The sequence below is a fragment of the Equus asinus genome, chromosome 2 (genome assembly GCF_041296235.1).
Source record: "Equus asinus isolate D_3611 breed Donkey chromosome 2, EquAss-T2T_v2, whole genome shotgun sequence".
NCBI lineage: Eukaryota > Metazoa > Chordata > Mammalia > Perissodactyla > Equidae > Equus > Equus asinus.
Window position 1 is genome coordinate 31,173,434 of NC_091791.1, and position 18,755 is coordinate 31,192,188.

General features: G+C 51.6%; 1 protein-coding gene across 1 annotated transcript in view; it reads left to right on the forward strand.

The window, feature by feature from the left end:
* The first annotated feature begins 32 nt into the window (after window positions 1-32).
* PYROXD2 (pyridine nucleotide-disulphide oxidoreductase domain 2) overlaps window positions 33-18,755 on the forward strand; it is a 28,907-nt gene continuing 10,184 nt past the window's right edge. Inside the window, exons 1-8 of the mRNA XM_014866030.3 lie at window positions 33-302; window positions 4,840-4,859; window positions 7,415-7,508; window positions 7,591-7,664; window positions 12,822-12,977; window positions 15,515-15,668; window positions 17,459-17,520; window positions 17,615-17,712. Of these exons, the coding sequence (XP_014721516.1) occupies window positions 176-302; window positions 4,840-4,859; window positions 7,415-7,508; window positions 7,591-7,664; window positions 12,822-12,977; window positions 15,515-15,668; window positions 17,459-17,520; window positions 17,615-17,712 (785 nt within the window). The 5' untranslated portion in view covers window positions 33-175. The remainder of the gene's footprint in view (window positions 303-4,839; window positions 4,860-7,414; window positions 7,509-7,590; window positions 7,665-12,821; window positions 12,978-15,514; window positions 15,669-17,458; window positions 17,521-17,614; window positions 17,713-18,755) is intronic.

Here is an 18,755-nt window from a genome sequence, read left to right on the forward strand (position 1 = left end):
CCGGTGTAGACTCGGTCCGCGTGTGCTCAGTGTCCTCTTAGTCGTGGCCTGAAGCCAAGTATGGCAGCTGGACCGCAGCTCCTCCTCTCTTCCTGCTTGCTTCCTGCTCCTCCCCCTGCGGGGGGAGCACAAAAAGCTGGTTGCAAGCAAATTCCTGGCCTAGCACTGGGCAGAGATGGCTGCCAGCGGCCGAGGGCTCTGCAGGGCCGTGGGCGCCTCTCCCCGCCCTGCTTGGAGACGAGCTCATTGGGAAGCCAGGGGACACCTGAAGCCTGAGTACGACGCGGTGGTGATAGGAGCAGGTAAAGCAGGCTGCGCCAGAGCTGAAGGAGGGGCAGCCCTGCTCAGGGGCCTGGAGGGCCCTTCCCAGCCTGTCCCCTCTCTCTGCTCTGGGCACCGCTGGCCAGGAGTTGGGGCATGAGCAGAGGCCGTGGTGGAGAGCCCACCTATCTGTAAGCAGGCAGTGGGCTCCTGGGGCTGGCTATGCCATCTGTGTGGTCTGGAGCAGAGTCTTGTCCTCTCTGGGCTTAGGTCTCATCTAGCATGACCAGGGAGGACTGGGTGAGCTTAGGGGTTTCCAGGTATCTCCTGCGAAATTAGCTAGTTGTCACCATATCCTTAGGAAGCATATGGTACATAAGGGTCAGAAAGAAAGGCCTGGGCCAGCAGACCAGTGAGATCCAGACACCTCAAGTGCCCTGAGTTCTTGTCCCCACACCCTTATCACTAAGGTCACCCATCCCCAAAGGAAACAGGAATCGCAAATTGTAAGGGGCAGTAGGGGAAAAATAGAAATGAGTCACAGAGATCCTGCTGTGGGTTTGCCGAGGGTGACAGTGTCCCACCGCCTTGCACATCGGGTGCCTGTGGGGGATCCGCCACAGTGGTCCTCGACACTCCTCTGATCCCCGGGCTGCAGAGTCCTGATCTGCCGGGTGACTGTGTGACGCTGTGGGCCAGGACCAGATTGGCTTCCATTCACGCTCCCAGAGGGCCGGAATTTCAACTTCTGACCTTATTTCCAAATGGGTTCATACAGAGAGACAATGACAGGACTGGAAGATGCTCATCCTCCAGCTCTGATGCTGCATCTGTGTTCTGGCATTTCTTCATTTCTGTGTGAACCAAGAACAGTCACGTGCCGGGAAATGTTTAACAGTCCCCTTTCCAGGGAAAAATGCGTGCATATGTACACACAGAAGTTTATTATAAATAAAATATAAAATAAATATAATTTTATATAATTATATATATTTTATATAATAAATATAAATATAAAATAAATATAAAAAGTTTATTATAAATAAAAGACTTGTACCACACAATTTTACAAATAAAAAACAATACTCTTAAATTCCAGGTAGCCAATTGATCCTCACCGAATTTCTGTGATTTTTGCCAAACTCAGTAGCCAACCTATAGTTGCAGTTGACAGATGAGGATAGTTGCAAAAGGAATGTTGATATTTTCATTTACTTGAAAGAGCAGAACAGAAGTGAAACAATGAAGATTTATGTCCACACTTCACTCCTCTGTCAATGATGGGAATGACTGCTCAATCAGATAATATTTTTCCAATACGGGGAAGAATATTTCCTCAACTTTTTGTGCTATCCACAGTGTAACAGTGCCAGACACAACATGCTGTTAAATTTAATCTGCCTTGTTCACATCTTCTCCATCAACTTTCTTAAGTTGAACAGTCAACAAAATTAATCAAGCCCCAACGTGTACTGTTTGCTGAGTTCCATGGTGTAAATACTCCCACGGTGGCCTTTTTCAAGTTGCCACTGTGATGTCGCTGAATGTGAATTTGGGAGAGAGACGCAGCAGAGCATCCTTATGTAGTGGGGCCGCTGTACGGATCCTTGGAGGCCACTAACCACAAGAGCATAGGTAACAGTAAGAGAGTAAAATAGTTAGGAAGTGAACATTTTGAGTATTTATTACCTTTGGTTTTATTATTTGTAGAACTGTAAGTTTATATAATTTGATGTTTAAGAATGGCTGTGTTTGACAACTGCCTTATAAACCTCCCTGGCTGGGGGAAGCCAGCTCCAGCCCCCTATGACTGGACTCAGGAAATGGAAGTGCTCCAGGACTTTGAGCCTCAGAGAAGCCCCTCGCCTTTTTCTGCCCTTGGTGACAGCCCACCCCTGCTGTCTTCCAGCAAGGAGGATGGACCCTTGGTCTTATGTCTGCATCCCTGTAGTCATGCCGGTACCTGGGAGCCACCTTGAAGATGACCCTGATTTAGTCATTTGACTCAGTGTGCCTAAGAGTGACCCAGGAGCTTGTTAAAAGGCAGTCCCTGGGCCCCGTGTCTGGTCATCAGGATTCCGAGGGTTGAAAATGACTCGAGGAAGTCAGCACATCTCACCAACACTGAGTGGCCCTGATGTGGGCAGCTCAGCCCACACGTTCTAGACCCGAGTTCAGAGCCCCTTCTCTCCAGAGCCCTGGGTGCCTGCTGCCTGGCGATCCCTATAATCAGGCCGGGTCTCAGCAGAGCCTGCAGCTCATGATCCCTCCAAGGGGACAGGGTGGTCACCAGAAGCCGCAGGAGGGCTCAGCAAGGGCTGGGGGTGGGGATGGTGGAGGGAGGAGGGTCCTGGGCTGTTGGACCCTCAGCCTTCATCATTTGAGGTCTCTGTGCATTTGTGGGCTTACGTGTGATGACTGAACTGGACCCAGTTGCCTGGAAGACTTTATTGGTTTTCCATGATTTATCATCAGTGCTAATTACAAGACAAATAGCTACCATTTACTGTGGGTCTGCTAAGGGTCAGGTGCTTTACATATAGGATGGGTCGTTCTCCCTGCAACACTGCAAGGTCCAGCACCCTCTCTGGTCTACGTACAAAGAAGCTTGAGGCTCAGGGTGGCTAAAATGACTCTCCAAGGGCCACGCCCTGGTAAACAGCAGAAGCCAAGGTGAGCCCAGGGTGGCCAGGCTTTAGTTTGTTGTGTGGATATGAGAACAGGGTTTTTCAAACTGCAAGCTGCAATCTATTCGTGAGTCCCATCCAGCTTTTTTTTTTTTTTTTGGCGAGGAAAGGTTGTCCCTGGGCTAACATCTGTGCCAATCTTCCTCTATTTTCTATGCGGGACACCGCCTCAGTGTGGCTTGGTGAGCGGTGTGTAGGTCCGCACCAGGGATCTGAACCTGTGAATTCTGGGCCACTGAAGCGGAGTGCACAGACTTAACCACAATGCCACCAGCCCGACCCCCTGTATCCAGCATATTTTTTAAGCTTTCTTATGAAAAATTTCAAAAATATGTAAAAGTAGAATGTCAAGCAGCATTTTAAAAAATGAAACATAAGTAAGTCACATGCTTATCACGTGAGTTAATATTAGTTTATGAAACTTTTGTTTCTGTGAAACACATTTGTATATGGGGTGTGTGCCAGGTCATTTCTTCCCGTGGATCATGGTCAGAGAGGTTTGAAAAACTCCATCTTAGGATTCCTTGAATGGAAGAGAACTTGGCTCAATGGCCTCTCAAACGCTGGGGGTCTCTGTGTGGAGAATGGGAAAAAAATCAGCTCGACCGTGAAGAAAGCCATCACATGGCTCATTGCTGCCTCCTATTTATGGATGTTTGTCAAATTAATGGTTGAGCATTTTATTTGAGTCAACAGTGGGTCCAGGTTGGTGCCCAGAGAACGTGGTCATCTACTGATGTCTTTGAAGACTCAGAATGACCTTCTATCACCAAGGACACGCATGAGCCTCCCCTCCTGTCTGAAGACGACCGGGGCCTGTGCTCTGCCGAACAAAAGATCCTCCATCAGCAGCTGCAGCTTCTCCTGAGGGTAAAGGAACAGGAGGCCGGCTCCACCCAAGCGCCTGTGTGCTTGGCTGAGACTGGCCACCTGCCTCAGGGTGACCAGGGGGCTTGTGAGAAACCCGTCCCAGTCCCCGCCCCCAGCCTGCTGAGTAGACTGTAGGGGGTGGTCTGAGACTGACCTGATTCTCAGGTGATCCTGAAGCTTCTCAAAGCAGGAGGGAGACTCGCTCCCAGTGGGACATGGGATCCTAAGCCAAGTTCAGGGCTCTTCCCCAGGGCAGCCATCCCAAGACTTTTGGAAAGGAACTTTGTACATAAGATAGACAAATTTACCCCCTCGGCTGGCATTCCTGAAGTACACCTCGTTACTCTAGCACACGTGGAAGCCATATGTCTTTACTTCATTGTGGACTGTTCCTATTTTATTTTGGGAGCCCTGGGGATTGACAAAGACAAACCTGTGTGAGTAAAGCCTTCTGGGACACCATTGTGCCCATTGTGAACCACACTTGGGCAAAAGAGGCCACGCTTGACAGCAACCGTCTACGTGACCAGCACTCACCTGGACGGCCAGTGAGTCCATGCTGGACGAGGACATGCAGCATCAGTGCACCAGCCACACTTGCCTTCTCTTCTCTGCGAAGTAAACTGTGAGGCACCCTCCGACAGTCACTCACTCATCCCCAGTGATGGAAGCTAGGCAATGGAAGGCTCTGTGGGATGGTTTTCGTCCCATGACCATGGATTGCCCTGCCCCTCACTCCAAATGGAGCCACTGGCCAAGCCAGGGTGACAGGACTGTTTGCAAGCCAGGGCAAGAACCATAGTTTTCTGATTCCCCATAGACCAGGTGCCTTATGGCATCAAACTAGATGCTGTTCCAACAGCCAGGTACAGGTTGGGGGGGGGGGTCCCCCAAGTTCCTGCTACTGTCCAAGACCTTCATGGGCATGAGGACAGGGATGGGTGACCACACTCCTCAGGGAATGTGTCTGTCTGCCCACTGACCAGTGTTTCTTTCCTCCCCTCTCCCCGTCTCATTGCAGGACACAACGGGCTGGTGGCTGTGAGTACCTCCCCCTCTGCCCCACCTCAATGGCCCTGGGCACATGGCTCTCAGCAGGGGTGTGAGGAAGTGGGAAGGGTGAGGGCCACAGGCGAGAAGGAAGGCAGGCTAGTCCCCCCTCCCTGGTGCCAGCCGTGGCTGGGTGGGTGGACATCTGCAGTACTTAAGGAGGATCTCAGGGGCTCCCTTTCCTCGTCTCCCCTAACACATGGATTTCCCCCATGACCCTGGGAGAGTCTAGGAGTTTTAAGAAGCCAGATGATGGAAAGGTGGGAAAGTGTGTATCTGGCAGACATGTTGGAGGCTGGGGATCAAGTAACTGGAGCTGGGGGGCCCTGACTCCAGATTATGGGCAGTCCTTGTGAGTAGAGCCCTGTGCTCCCCAGCTGGGTCTAGGCCATGTACCAACCTGGAGTACCCAGCAGGTGCACGGTCCAAGTGTACCCTGGAGACAGCGAGGAAGCCGGTCTAGCGAGGAGGCAGCACCCTCCCGAACATGGCTGGCGTCTACGTCCCAAGCTGAGCCAGGCCAGGGTTACCCTGAGGCTGTGCCTCTCGAACCGGAGTCCGTGTAGCCCTAGGAGGCGCTAGCGGGTGCTAGAGGGTATTCAGGTCACAAGACAAACACGGAACACCTTCCGGAAACAGTGGCAGCTCTAGAACATCAATATAGGGGGCTTAGCAACGTGGGGGAGCCGCGAGACTTGGGTTAAATCTTCATGCTTTCCCCGACACGTCAGCTTTACTTGAACATTTTACAGGGGGTGTTATGTAACTCAACTGACCAGTAGTTTAAAATGTCGATTTTATGTTAATATAAACGTGGGTTCTTCTCCCAGCTCTGCCGGTTTCCATCTCTGAAGGTTAAGGCGAGTCACTCAGGCTCCCTGAGCCGCAGTAAATGAGAATAAAGACACCCACCCTCACGGAGTCGGTGTGAAGGGAGCAGATAATGCACTTCCAGGGCACAGAAAGCCTTACACAAATGGTGGCTCTTATTGCTGGAGGTTTCCAGCCAAAGGGAGGCCCGTGTCAATGCCCTTCAGAGACATGGGCCCACCTGGAGTTAGTGAGGCTGGGTGGTGACTTGCCGCAGTGGGGAGGGCGCACAGCGTGGGGGACGGCGGGCGTTGTGAGAGGCTGTTGGGAGGAAGCCATTCTAGGATTCGGGCTTTGGTTGGCTGATTTGGGGGAGTGTCTAAGGAAGTAGGGGTTTGCTGTAGATTGGATGCTGTAGGAAAGCGGGACAACCCTGCGACTGGGCATCTCGATAAATCTTATCTGTAGGGAGAGGCGACTGTTGTGAGGAGAGAGGTGATTGGTAAGGAAGCAGCAGTCACTCACCTTGGCCGAGAAAGAGCACGTTTGGTATTTTGTGGGTGGGCGGAGACCTTGTTTTCACTCGAGCTTAGACAAAACTGTGAAGTGGGCTCGCCCTGTCCCGTTTTATCACGTCTCAGACTACCCTTGTTTGAGGTTGTCATTCTAATAGGAGGACAACATGGCTTACCCCTGCGGGCCAGGCCAGCTTCCACACGTCGAGAGCTGCTCTTTCTCCTTTCTCGTTAGGATGTGTCTAGAGTGTAGATCCTGGGTTCAGACCATCTGGGTTCAATTCCCAACACCTCTGCTCACCAGCCACATGAGCCTGAGGGGAGCTATTCACCTCATGGAGCCTCAGTTTCCTCATCTGTGAAATGGGACAAATGATAGTGCCTCCCTCCAGGGTGGTGGGTGGATTGAATGAGATGGTCCACTCCAGTGTCTGGCGCATAGTAGTTGCCAAGTGAACTTTCAAAAAAGTCTGACTTCTGAACTACACCGTCCCTGTTGTCATCCGGCTTGCGGTGGTGGGAGGAACACCATAGACTCAGGACTGGGCTAGTTCCCTTCAACAAATATTTATTGATTTCCCACTAAGAGCTAGAGAAAACTTAATAAATCTCCTGCATCATTGGTTCCCCCAAATAAGACTGTGCTGTAATCACAGCCTCATTCACTGAGCACGTCCTATGTGCCAGGGACGGTGTAAGTCTCTTTCAGGGCCCAGCTCAGTGAACCCTCGCAGCAGTAATATGAAGCAGGCAAAGTGGGTATTATCATCATCAACCCCATTTTTCACATGAGGAAACTGAGGCCGCACAGATCAGGCACTGAGGCTGCCCCAGCAGAGGAGAGAGAGGACTGGAACCTGGGCATGTGGCTCAGCACTCACGGGCAGTCTCCCCGTGCTCCCCTCGGCCTTGTGAGGGGGGATGAGCTGGCCGCCCCCGGGAGGGGATGGGCGTCCCAGGCAGGGCTGGGCAGGCACAGTATGAGTTCCCGGAGGCCCCTGGCCTTGCAGGAGGGAAGTGCACCTTCAGCCGGGAAGTGGAGGGGCAGGAGCAGTCATGTCGGTTCTTAGGGAAAGTGGGAATTTACAGGGAAGCAAGAGAATGGCCTTTCCAGAGGCAGGAACAGCATGAGCCAGGAGGCCGCCCCTGGCCCTGTAGTGAGGACCTGAGCCTGCGGGTCGGCCCCCAGGAATAAGGCAAGGGCCCTGTGTGCCCCACCAGGCGGCGTACCTGCAGAGACTGGGGGTGAACACAGCGGTCTTCGAGAGACGCCACGTGATTGGGGGCGCAGCTGTCACTGAGGAGATCATCCCAGGTGAGCCTGGAGAGGTGGTGTGTGGGCAGCAGGGGGCAACCGCTGGTGACCGCTGGTGACGTCGTCATTTGATTCGTTTCAGGGTTTAAGTTCTCCCGAGCATCCTACCTCCTCAGCCTGCTGAGGCCGCAGATCTACACCGACCTGGAGCTGAAGGTAGAGCCCCTGTGGCCCCAAGGGGAGGGCACTTCCCATCTCCCCGACCTGGGGGGAAGGCCCCACCCTGTGCCCGCGGTGACTCCCTGCACCCGAGCTCTCTCCCACCACAGGGTTTGTCCACGGTCTCCTGGAGCATTCCCACACATGGGTTTGTCTAACCCACCCTGTGTCTTAAAATCAGGAAATTGCTCATAAAAATCAGACCTCTTTTGAAGAACGAGCCTTGTCAACATCAGCCCGTGTTCCTCCACGCAGCACTGGCTGGTGCCTTCATGGGACTGGGTCCCCTCCCCCTGCCCTGCCCTGCCCCGACCCTTCCTGGCGTCTTGTCCAGCCCTCATGGGGAAGCTGCCAGAGCCCTTGGACCTCTGAGTTTCAGAGCTGCCTTAGGACGCCAGCCCAGCTTCTGCCCTCGTTGAACTTTAGATCCTGTTTCCATTCTTGACAGCTTGAGCAGGAAGTCAGACCCCAGGGACTTTCACGTCTTGTGACTTCTGGGCTGTTTTGACGGGATCCTGAGACCTCTCAGTCTGCCCCTTGTTGACTTCCTGGTCGGCCAAACCTTGGTCCACAGGCTCGCCCAGCTCTGCCCCTGCCCTTTCAGATTCTTTTCACCCCTCGCCCACTCTTTTATAAACTCAGTCAGCACATTCCTGGAGGCCGCTTAGCTTCTACCTGCTTGGTGCCCCTGTCACCCACCACTCAGAGGAAGGGGTCCTCTGCCATCTGGACAAGAAGCTGCGTGAGCTTTAGCACCATCTAAGTTGAAAGTTTGAAACTAATAAGACATTCAGCCGCTATTCACAGCTCTTTGACTGCTCCAACTGGTTTATGTAGAGACTTCTCTGAACTGGATAGCTACAGAAACCCACTAACGAACTGACTCTTTACGCCCCTCACAGGGAGAGAGAGAGAGACAGAGAGACGAGAGAAAGAGCCCCTCCCCAGCCAGGACTGGATGAAGTCTAGCCACGGCCGGGGAATGGGCCTCTGGTCTTCAGTCCATATCAGATGATAGCTGAAGGCAGTTTGCAAACACACCAGTTATGCATAATGACAGATCTGGCGGATGGGGGGGCTTGAGTAGACCCTCCTTTTGAAAAATCTAACTTATGAAAACTAAAAATCACAGAAAATTTCAAATGATTATTCTGTTTATAAGAAAAGGTTACTCATTTGAAAATGGGATTTGTCATATTCTGTATGTGATTTGACCTCTAATCTTGGGCTGCATTAATAGGAGCATGGTGCTCAAATCAAGGGAGAAAACCATCATGCCACGTGATGTGCAGAACTAACCCCATCTAGAGTAGGGAGCAACTTACTATAACAGAACATTGACAGCCTGGAGGGCATCTACAGGAGGGCAACTAAACTCTTTCAAGGAACATTCCGTTTCCAAAACAATAACAATATTTTCCCAGTGTCACATCTTGGGCTACGAGCTTTAATGCTCTATCATCAATTAATTTTCACCTGTGAGACAGGAACTGTTCGTGTCCCCATGTTATGATGAGGGAACTGAGGTTCTGGGAGGTTAAGTTCACACGCTCGGAAATGAAAGAGAATTTGAACCAGGTCTGACTGACCCTCCTCCTTGTTCGTGGGCTGTGACGTGCCACCACAGGCGTCTCAATAGGGGTCCTGCTCAGCCTCCTGTGTTCTAACACTTCGCAGTTTGCCAGGCACAGGTCACAGACCGGAACTCTCCCTGCGGCTCCGGCCTGGGCGGGGCGCCGGCTGACGTTACAGGCTGTGGACCTGACTGGCCGGTGGTGACTCCGGCTCTGCGGTTCACCAGCTGTGCGCCTTGGCCTCATGGTACGTCCTCTGTGAGAGGGGAATTGTAATAGCCCCTCCCTCACGAGGCTGTCGTGGTGGTTACTGTTTGCTGGTCATTAGCACGGTGCCTGGGGTGTAGCAAGTGCTCAGAAATTGTCAGCTAGTGTTATTACTCCCATTTGGCAGTTGGAAAACTGAGGCTCCGAAAGAAAGGCAGGCTACCCGAGGACCCGCGGCTGGCTACTGCTTATCAGACCAGCCGGTATGGGCCTGTCCCCAGCTAGACTGAGCCCTCGACTGAAGTGTGAGGCCTGCCTTGGTACCACTGTCCCTGTTCCCATCCTTGAGCCAGAGGGTGCCTCCCCTGACCCCCACAGGGCCTCACGGGGTCTGTCCTCTGGGTCTTAGTTTCCACAACCATCACGAGAGCACCGGAGTGGACCACCTGCCAGTTCTATCCATCAGATAATAAGTTTTCTTTTACGGTGGCCGCACAGCAAGCAGAGGAATCTGAGCTGGGAGGGCAGGGCTTTTGCGCTGGTGGGCTCGTTCATCCCACATCAGCCGGCAGCCGCCTTCCCCTCCTCTCCCTGGGCCAGCCTCCACCTCATTCAAGTGGCAACCCCTTGTCCTCCCTCCCCAACCTCCCCAACCTTCTGGGTCTCAACCATGTTCATTTTGCTCCTGTTTTGCTCCCAGAAACCTCTCTAAGGCGGGACTCTCAAACTTTCATGTCCACCGGAACCACCCGAGAAACTGGCAGGAAAGTAGAGAGTTCTCGAGGGTTCCTGATCAGAGGTCTGATTCTGTAGGACTGTGATGGGGCCCAGGAACCAGTGATTCTGGAACAAGAGGAACCCAGAGCACAGCTTTGAGAACCACACCATTTAAATCTCCCGTCTCTGGTTCCTCAGACGCGCCTTGTCCCTTCCCGGCAGTTCCCACCCGGGACGGCTGTACGTGCCAAGAAATCTCATGAGTAAATCGGGAGAAGGTTTGGTTTTTGTAAGAGGAGAACCGCACGATTTGAACAAACCTGATGGATGTGACCTAACGGAGATTGAGCTTCCCCCTTCTTATTCTGACACCACGTAATTGAAGCCATCAAGAAAGACTTTATAAGTTCACTTGAGAAGAGAAAGTCCTGGAATCAGCCAAAAAAATTATTCATGTTCAATTAGTTATACTTGCAACAATGCTTGCGCTCCTCTTGGGTCCCTTATTTGGGGTTTGTTGATTCATTCACCCCGTAAATGTTTCTGAGCCCCTCCTGTGTCCGGCGCTGAGACAGGCCCTTGGAGAGGCAAGGCCTCTGCTCTTAGCAGGAGAACTTCATGGGGAGGTAAGTGCTACCTGAAGAAGGAAAATAAGGCAACACGACAGTGAGGGACTGGAGGTCCGGCCAGCCAGGGACCAGGAAAACCTCCCTGAGGAGGTGACATTTGAGCTGACATTCAAAGGCCAAGAAGTCACCAGCCCTGTGGACATCTGAGGAGGAGTGTCCCAGTCAGAGGGAAGTGGAGGTGGACAGGCCTAAGGGGGGAAGGATGGTCAGTGTGGCTGGAGCAGGCATGTGACAGAGGGGCAGCAGATGGAGTGGCAGAGGGCGTCAGGGGCCCGCTGAGACCAGGGCCTTGCAGATTGTGCTGAAGGGACTGCATGTGTCCCGAGTGCCATGGGAGGCCAGGAGTGCTGTTTAGTGAGGAGTGGACTGATAGGATTTTGACTTTACGAGGGGTCAGCCCATCTGCTGGATGGTGTAGGTTGTGATAGAAGCAGGCGTGGTCTCAGGGAGACCAGTGAGGTGGCTGCTGCCGTGGTTCACAAGGTGGTGGCTTGGGCTGAGGGCCAGTGGAGATGGAGAGATGTGGACAACTTCTGGAGATGAGCTGGTGGGACTTGGCGATGGATGGGAAGCCAAGGGTGGGAGAAAAAGAGGAACTAAGGGGGCCTCCTGGGTGATAAAGAGTCCACTTTATCAAGAGGAGCCAAGCTGGAAGTCCCTCCAACTTGGAATCAAAGAAATTTCCCCATGTTGGTGTTAGAAAGGACCCTGCAGGCCTCCCAGCCCAGCCCCTACCGATGGGCTGGCTTCCACAGAATGCTCAGCCTGTGGTGTTCCTGCCATCTGGTTTTGGGGAAATTTAGCTGTAATTGTTGGGAAGATCTTTTTCAGTTTCTTCAAACTTCTACTCACAGATCTGGTTTCTGTCCTCTGGGTTGTCTGCCACGTGGCGTTCACTTATTCAGTCAACAGGATACGTACTGATTGCACTGCGCCAGATGCTGGGGGTGCAGCACTGAGCGAGAGACAACGCCCCTGACCTCACAGAGCTTCCAGTCTACCTGGGAGAGACGGGGAGAAACCACGTCATCAGCCAGGCAGTGACAGGCGCTTCGGAGAGAAATAGAGCAGGGAGTGCTGGGGTCAGGGAGACCTTGCTGCTCAGGTGACATCTGAGCAGAGACCTCAGAAAGGTGAGAGAGCTGGTCAAGCATCTGGGAAAAGAAGTCTGTTGAGGCCACATTCATCAGGTTGCATGCAGTAAATACGTACAGCCTTTTGTATGTCAGCCAAACCTCAGTAAAGTGGTTTAAGAAGGAAGAAGCCTTAGCAGCAACAGGGAGTCTTGTCTGTGGGGCGCACAGGCCCTTCTGTTTTCTCTGTCTCTCCTTTGAAGAAGTAGATGAGCCCTTGGGAAGTTCTGTGTGCCCGTCAAATATTGGTAAATCAAATCATATTTTAAATGCGTCAAGGGAACTTCCATTTAAAGTGACCCTAGAGTAAATGAGTCTGCAAAGTAAATAAAATTTTTTGATGTGAATAATTCATCTACCTTGTAAGTATAGATTTTCACATAACCGTTGCTGTATTGTGTCTTTCCAAATTTTAATTATTTATTTCTGAAGTGGGGGCAGTTGTAGATGAGCGCTGAGAGCCAGGGCTGTGGAGCCACAGAGATGTGGTTTTGAAACCTCCATCCACCTCCCAGTGTGACCTTGGACAAGTTACTGCACTTTTCTGAGCCTCTGTTGTTGCATTAGTACCATAAGGGTGATGTGCTTATGAAGTTGTTGTGAGGTAATCGTTGTAAACCCTGTTACAGTCCCTGGCACAGGGTAGCGTGGTGTGGTGTAGTGTGGGGTGGTATGGCATTGTGTGGTGTGACATGGCCTGGTGTGGCATGCATGGTGTGGTCTGCCATAGTGGGCCTGGGCAAGAGGGCTTTTTATACACTTCTATTAAAAAAATAGGAGCCAGGACCACATGCCTGGGGATCCAGTAGCGGGTACCTAAGTGGTCACACACACAATCAGAGAAGGATCAAGGGCAGATCCCTTCAAATGTGACCTGTGCTCTGTGTTCTGCAGAAACACGGGTTGAGGCTTCATCTGCGAAACCCCTACTCCTTCACCCCGTTGCTGGAAGAGGGCACAGGGAGCAAGGTGCCCAGGTCCCTTCTGCTGGGCACAGACATGGTGGAAAACCAGAAGCAGATCTCCCAGTTCTCACCGCAGGATGCCCAGGTAGGGAAAGACCAGCGACTGGTCTCCTCCTCCCTCGCCAGCCTCGGGGCAGCTCTGGAAGGGAAACGGGCCTGGTTGGAGTTGTCCTACAGCGCATTGTCCAAGGGCCGTGGGGGTTTGGACAGGCCACCCCACCTGCCCTAGGAGGGCTCCAGTCTGTGCTAGCCTTTGGTCTTGGACGCTGAGAAGAGAAGGGGGTGGAGGACAGTGATTAAGACCAGGGGACACTGGAGACCCTCTAACCTGTGTGTGTTCAGTTTGAGGCCACTGTTCGGGGGGGCCTCCACCTGCTGAATTTCAAAGGGGAGTCTACTAGTATGTACCTACACTGTATGTGCTTTCTCTCTCTCCCGCTTTCAGACAGAACTCTAGGTGGTTATCAGTATTAAAGTACATGAAGGCCAAAAAGAAGGATGAAGGGAGGATCAGAGATAATTAAGGATAGAATGAACTAGATCAGGAATTTGGGGCAAAAGAGTTGTAATAAACATTCATTCGATTTGGGTCAATCACCTAGCAGCCTGAGGCAGGAATGTGTCCGTGATGGCATGCGGGTCTGGTGAAAGGAAGTACACACTTTTGATGGAGAAGGCATGTTTTTTTCCTGGGATTGCATTATGAGGAATTTGTTGGGTAGCTTCGTGTAGATGAGTCACTGACCGTAATGGGCCTAGTGTGATTGGTTTTACAGATATAAAAAGACTCTTTGAATGGACACTTTTTGTACCAAGCCTAGATACAAGCTGAAGATATAGCATTAACTCCTATCTTAGTGGTGACATTTTTTTTTATTGAGGTCATAATAGTTTATAACATTGTGAAATTTCAGTTGTACATTATTATTTGTCAGTCACCATGTAAATGCGCTCCTTCACCCCTTGTGCCCACCCCTTTTGCCTCTGGTAACCACTAATCTGTTCTCTTTGTCTGTGTGTTTGTTTATCTTCTACGTATGAGTGAAATCATACGGTGTTGTCTTTCTCTGTCTGGCTTATTTCACTCAACATAACACCTTCAAGGTCCGTCTGTGTTGTTGCAACCAGGATGATTTTGTCTTTATTGATGGCTGATTCCTATTCCATTGTATATAATGTACCACATCTTTATCCAGCCATCAGTCGAGGGGCACCTGGGTTGCTTCCACGTCTCAGCTATAGTGAATAATGCTGCAATGAACCTAGGGGTGCATAAGCCTCTTTGAATTGTTGATTTCAAGTTCTTTGGATAACTACCCAGTAGTAGGTTAGCTGGATCATACGGTATTTCTATTTTTAATTTTTTGAGGAATCTCCATACTGTTTTCCATAGTGGCTGCACCAGTTTGCATTCCCGCCAGCAGTGTGTGAGGGTTCCCTTTTCTTTGGTGGAGACATTTTTATAGGAAGAACCTAGGTTCATACAATCAATGTGCAGTGCTTCTCGTCATGTTAATCTAGTGTTGAGTAAAACAAAGAGAACCACAGGCACACAGCATATCCCTTCAACCAGCAGTTTCCGAACCTGGCTGACGATCAGAATCACCTGGGAGCTTTGCTTTGTTTTTACAAGTGTTTCTCAAGTGAGTCTTTCGTGCAGCGGGTTGGGGACCACAGCCTACACCCTTCCCTCCCAATTCTAACTGTCTCAGATGCACTAGAGAGGATTAAGGACAAGGCTGGGTCCCGGGGCCTATAGGACAGTGGCTATGGCCTTGCATGCTGGTGACCGCAGGAGCAGGAAGCAGAGACCACATCCCATGGTGGAAAGTAAGGAGGCCAAGTTCTGGTTTTGTCTTTGCCCGTTGTCGTATTAACGGCCTGCTACAGAGAAAGCTGTTCAACCTCATTTTTATCAGGACTTCTCCAGGGCGCTTCAACACAGAACTTTTCTTCATGCAACAGTTATTAGAATTCCAGGGGTATATCCATAGATGTAGATGGGCCCCAAATTAAAAGCTCTGGGCTAAGAATCAAGCTAGAGCCTCCAGTGACACAGGCATCCATCCTGCTCCTGTCACATGTCCAGTGAAGGGGGTGTCCTAACCAGGCTGTCGAGATGGATTCTGCTGTGGGAGTTTGCGGGGTGAAGGGCTGCAGGCTTCTGTTCCTGCTTGTGACAAGAGGACGTGAGAGATTTGCAGACCAGGGAAGAACAGCGTGCTGCAAAACAGGGAAAGAGAGCTCACTTTTACCGGCAATATAGGAGAAGACAGGGCAAAGGGAAGAAACTTTTAAGTGGTTTTTGGTTTATCAGAGAGACCACATCCTAGGACACTTGCCAGTTTTCTGTGGCTGACGACTGGTCTTGGCCACCATTAACCCTTGTCCCTGCCACCACCCGGTGGCTCTCCTACTGCCCAGGCTCTCTCGGACCTCGTAGTGTTGACCTCAGTACACAGACCTAGAACTGGGGGTGACTCAGCACAGCCACGCTGAGCAGAGGCCCGAGGAGCCATCAAGGCCTGGCTGAGGCGCCGAGGCCACACGGGGGCAGCATGGAGCGGGAGCGTGGGGAATTCTAGGCAATGGGGCCCTGTTTGACTCTGTGCTCTGTTGCAGGCCTTTCCCAGATATGAGGCATTCATGAATCGCCTGGCATTAGCCATTGACCCTCTGCTGGACACAGCCCCCGTGGACATGGAGGCCTTCCAGCGGGGGTCCCTGCTGCAAAGGCTCAAGTCGCTCTCCACCCTCAAACCCCTGTTGCAGGCAGGTAAGTCCGAAGAGCAGGCATCAGGGCGTGGGAGGCCCTGCACGTAGTTGAGCCCATTTCCTCAATGATGGGACATAAGCCTGAACCTCTAATGAATAGGGACTGCCTGGAGGACTTCAGTGAGAAGGTCAGCCTGGCGTGCCCTGAAAACAGAGCCCAAGACAAAGGCTTATGTGCAAGCAGTTCATTGTGAAGGGTGATCCCAGGCGAAGGAGCAGTGAAACTGGAAGGAGGGCGAGTCAGTACCAGGGTGTGTTACTATGCCGGCCACCACTGTGGGTGACAGGTGCTGGATCCTGTGCGGACCCTCTGAGAAGCCTTGGGAAATGGACATGAGGACCATTCCCAAGAGAAGAAAGGGGAAATGTTTATCCATTGAGTTCTGTCCCTCATGGGTCAAAGGTTGCCCCATGGAGTATTAACTCCCACATGAGGCATTAACTTCTGGGCTGTGCACCCATGGGTGCCAAGTGGGTTCCTGTGAGTGTCCTGTCATGGTGCAGAGAAGCCCTAGGGAAGAAAGGAAGAGGCACATCTTAAGGTCTGAGGTGAGATGCCGTTGGGTTGCGCTGTGTGAAGCTGATCAAAGCCTGGTGGAGCTTCTCCCCGTAGCGTTGCTAGAATAAGAGATAGGGGCCAAGAGAGTTTGAAGAGATGCCCCCATACAAGGATTCCAGATTTGGGCTCATCAAGGAAAAATTCTGTGATCAATTAGTGATGTCTGCCATGGATATGCGAAAGGAAGTTTCACCAAGTGTGCTATTATTTTCTACCACTTCTCTAGGGTATAAAGTCCAGTTTAGCTGCTATATTCTAGAAAAATACTAAATCAGTTGGCTGTGGTCACGAAATTGCTGCATAGCAAACAGCTACAAAACTCTAATGGTGTATAAAAATAAACATTTATTTCATCTGTGCAATTCAGCTGATCCCAGCTGGGCTCAGCTGAGCTGGTCTGGTCTCACACATGTCTCTGGGGCTGAGGGCGATCAGCTGAGGCAGCTCTGCTGCAGGTGCCTCTCATCCTCCTCTTGGAAGCAGCAGCGTCCAGGCATGGCCTTCGTCCGTCATCAATGGCGGAAGCACCAAGGGCCAGCCCTGATGTCTTCAAGCCTGTGTTTGCAACACATCTGCAAACATTCCATCAGCCGAGCAATCACGTGGATGAGTCCAGAATCAAGGAGCAGGGCAGTCAACCCAGCCAGGGTGGAAGGCGCTGAAGTTACATGGCAAAGTGTGTGGATACAGGGACGGGGGAAGGATCAGAGCCAGCAGAATCTATCACAAATGTCAGAAGTAGACATTGCCTCTCAGATCGCCAGTCCGAAGAGCTTCCTGCAATAAACATGCAGTAAACCTTCGTGCAATGAACATTTATTGAGCAACTGCTGTGTGTCAGATGCTAAACTAGGCACAGGGCTACAATGGTTAGAGGTCAGGATCCCTGCCCCCCAGGCCTTCCTGCTGGGTCACTCTTGGAGATAGTCTGAACCAGCATCAGAGGAAGGGCTTAGCCAAGCCAGCTGCCTCCCAGGGGACGGACCTTACAGAGTTCAAAGTAAAGGAATAGGTAGAAGTTAAGTTTTCCAAAAATAATGCTGACAGTTGAAATGTCTGAAGTGCTTATGGACTTGCAAATGCTTTACATATCTCATTTAATCCTCACAGTATCTCTTGGGGGTGTGAACTATTACTCCCATTTTACGGGTAAACAGGTGCAGAGATATTACAGATCAGAGTTTTCCCTCCTTCCCTGTCTCGGTTTACGTTTCGTGGATCTTCTGTCTTAGGCCGCATCCTGGGCGCCCAGCTACCGGAGTACTACCAGGTCCTCACAGCTCCAATTACCAAGGTGAGAGCCTCCCCGGCCTCAGGCCACAGCTCGCAGTGAGGGGCCTCTCCTCTCGAGGCCCCTAAGCCCTCTCCCTGCTGCTTTTCTGCCCCAGGTGCTGGATCAGTGGTTTGAGTCTGAGCCTCTAAAAGCCACTCTAGCAACAGATGCTGTGATTGGAGCCATGACGAGTCCCCACACTCCGGGGAGTGGGTGAGTGAGGGAGACGAGGTAGGCCTCAGCCGTGGGACGGATTCCCCAGCAAGAGTGATAACAACAACTGTCATTCACTGAGCTCCCCCAGCGAGCCAGACACGAAGCCAAGAACTTCGTACACGTTCACCTAACCCTCAAAGCTACATCTGAGAGCAGTGGTTCAGAGAAGGGAAGCATCTTGCCCAAAGTCACACAGCTAGTAAGTGGCAGAGCTGATGTGCAGCCCGAGTCGCCTCCCCTTACCCAAAATCTTCCCTCTTGGCCACTGCTCTCTACTCTTCAGTAAGAAAAGCCTCTCTCCCACCTCCCACGGGTATCTCAACATGAGTGTCTTCTTCCCCTCCTCCTCCTCTTCTCTCTCTCGCTCACTTCTCTTTCTCTCTCTTCCCCTCCCAGGAAGCCCTGTTGCCCCTCTCTCTCCCGTGATCCTTTCCCTGGGTTCCAGGACACACTCACACACACACACACACCTTTGTATCAGTGGGAAGCTGCCTTTCTCTTTGTGAGTTGGGGGGTGTGCTGACATCCTGATCCGGGAGGGGGCAGTCAGACACAGTGCAGTCTGTGGTTGTGGTGTGACTTAATGAGCCCCTGTAGGAGCAGGAATGGAGGGATGTGTGTGAGAGTGTGTGTTTTGGGTTAGAGAATGCTGCCAAGTGTTGGGACCTTTCCAGCACACCAGGAGATGCAGCTAGAGGCTGTCAATGTGGCTTTTTTCTCTAGGGATAAGAGCACCCTTTGGAAGTGGTTTTTCAACACACTTAAGCCAGCTCCAAATTCCCCAGGACCATGGAAAAGGGGGCTTGGCAGCAGTTGCCACACCTTGGCCAAGTTCTGTGATCAACCAGCCAATTTAGATCTTCCAGCTGGGGCCTCCCGTCCTTTTCTCTGTGGGTGTCTGGGAGGCTTAGCTACTGCTCCATTTGTGAAATGCGCCTTTAAGTAATTTGTTTCTTCGTTAATTCTTTCAATAAATATTGAGGGAGCACTTGCCTGTGCTAGGTGTTGGGAATACGGCAGCAAACAGAGCTGAAATCCTA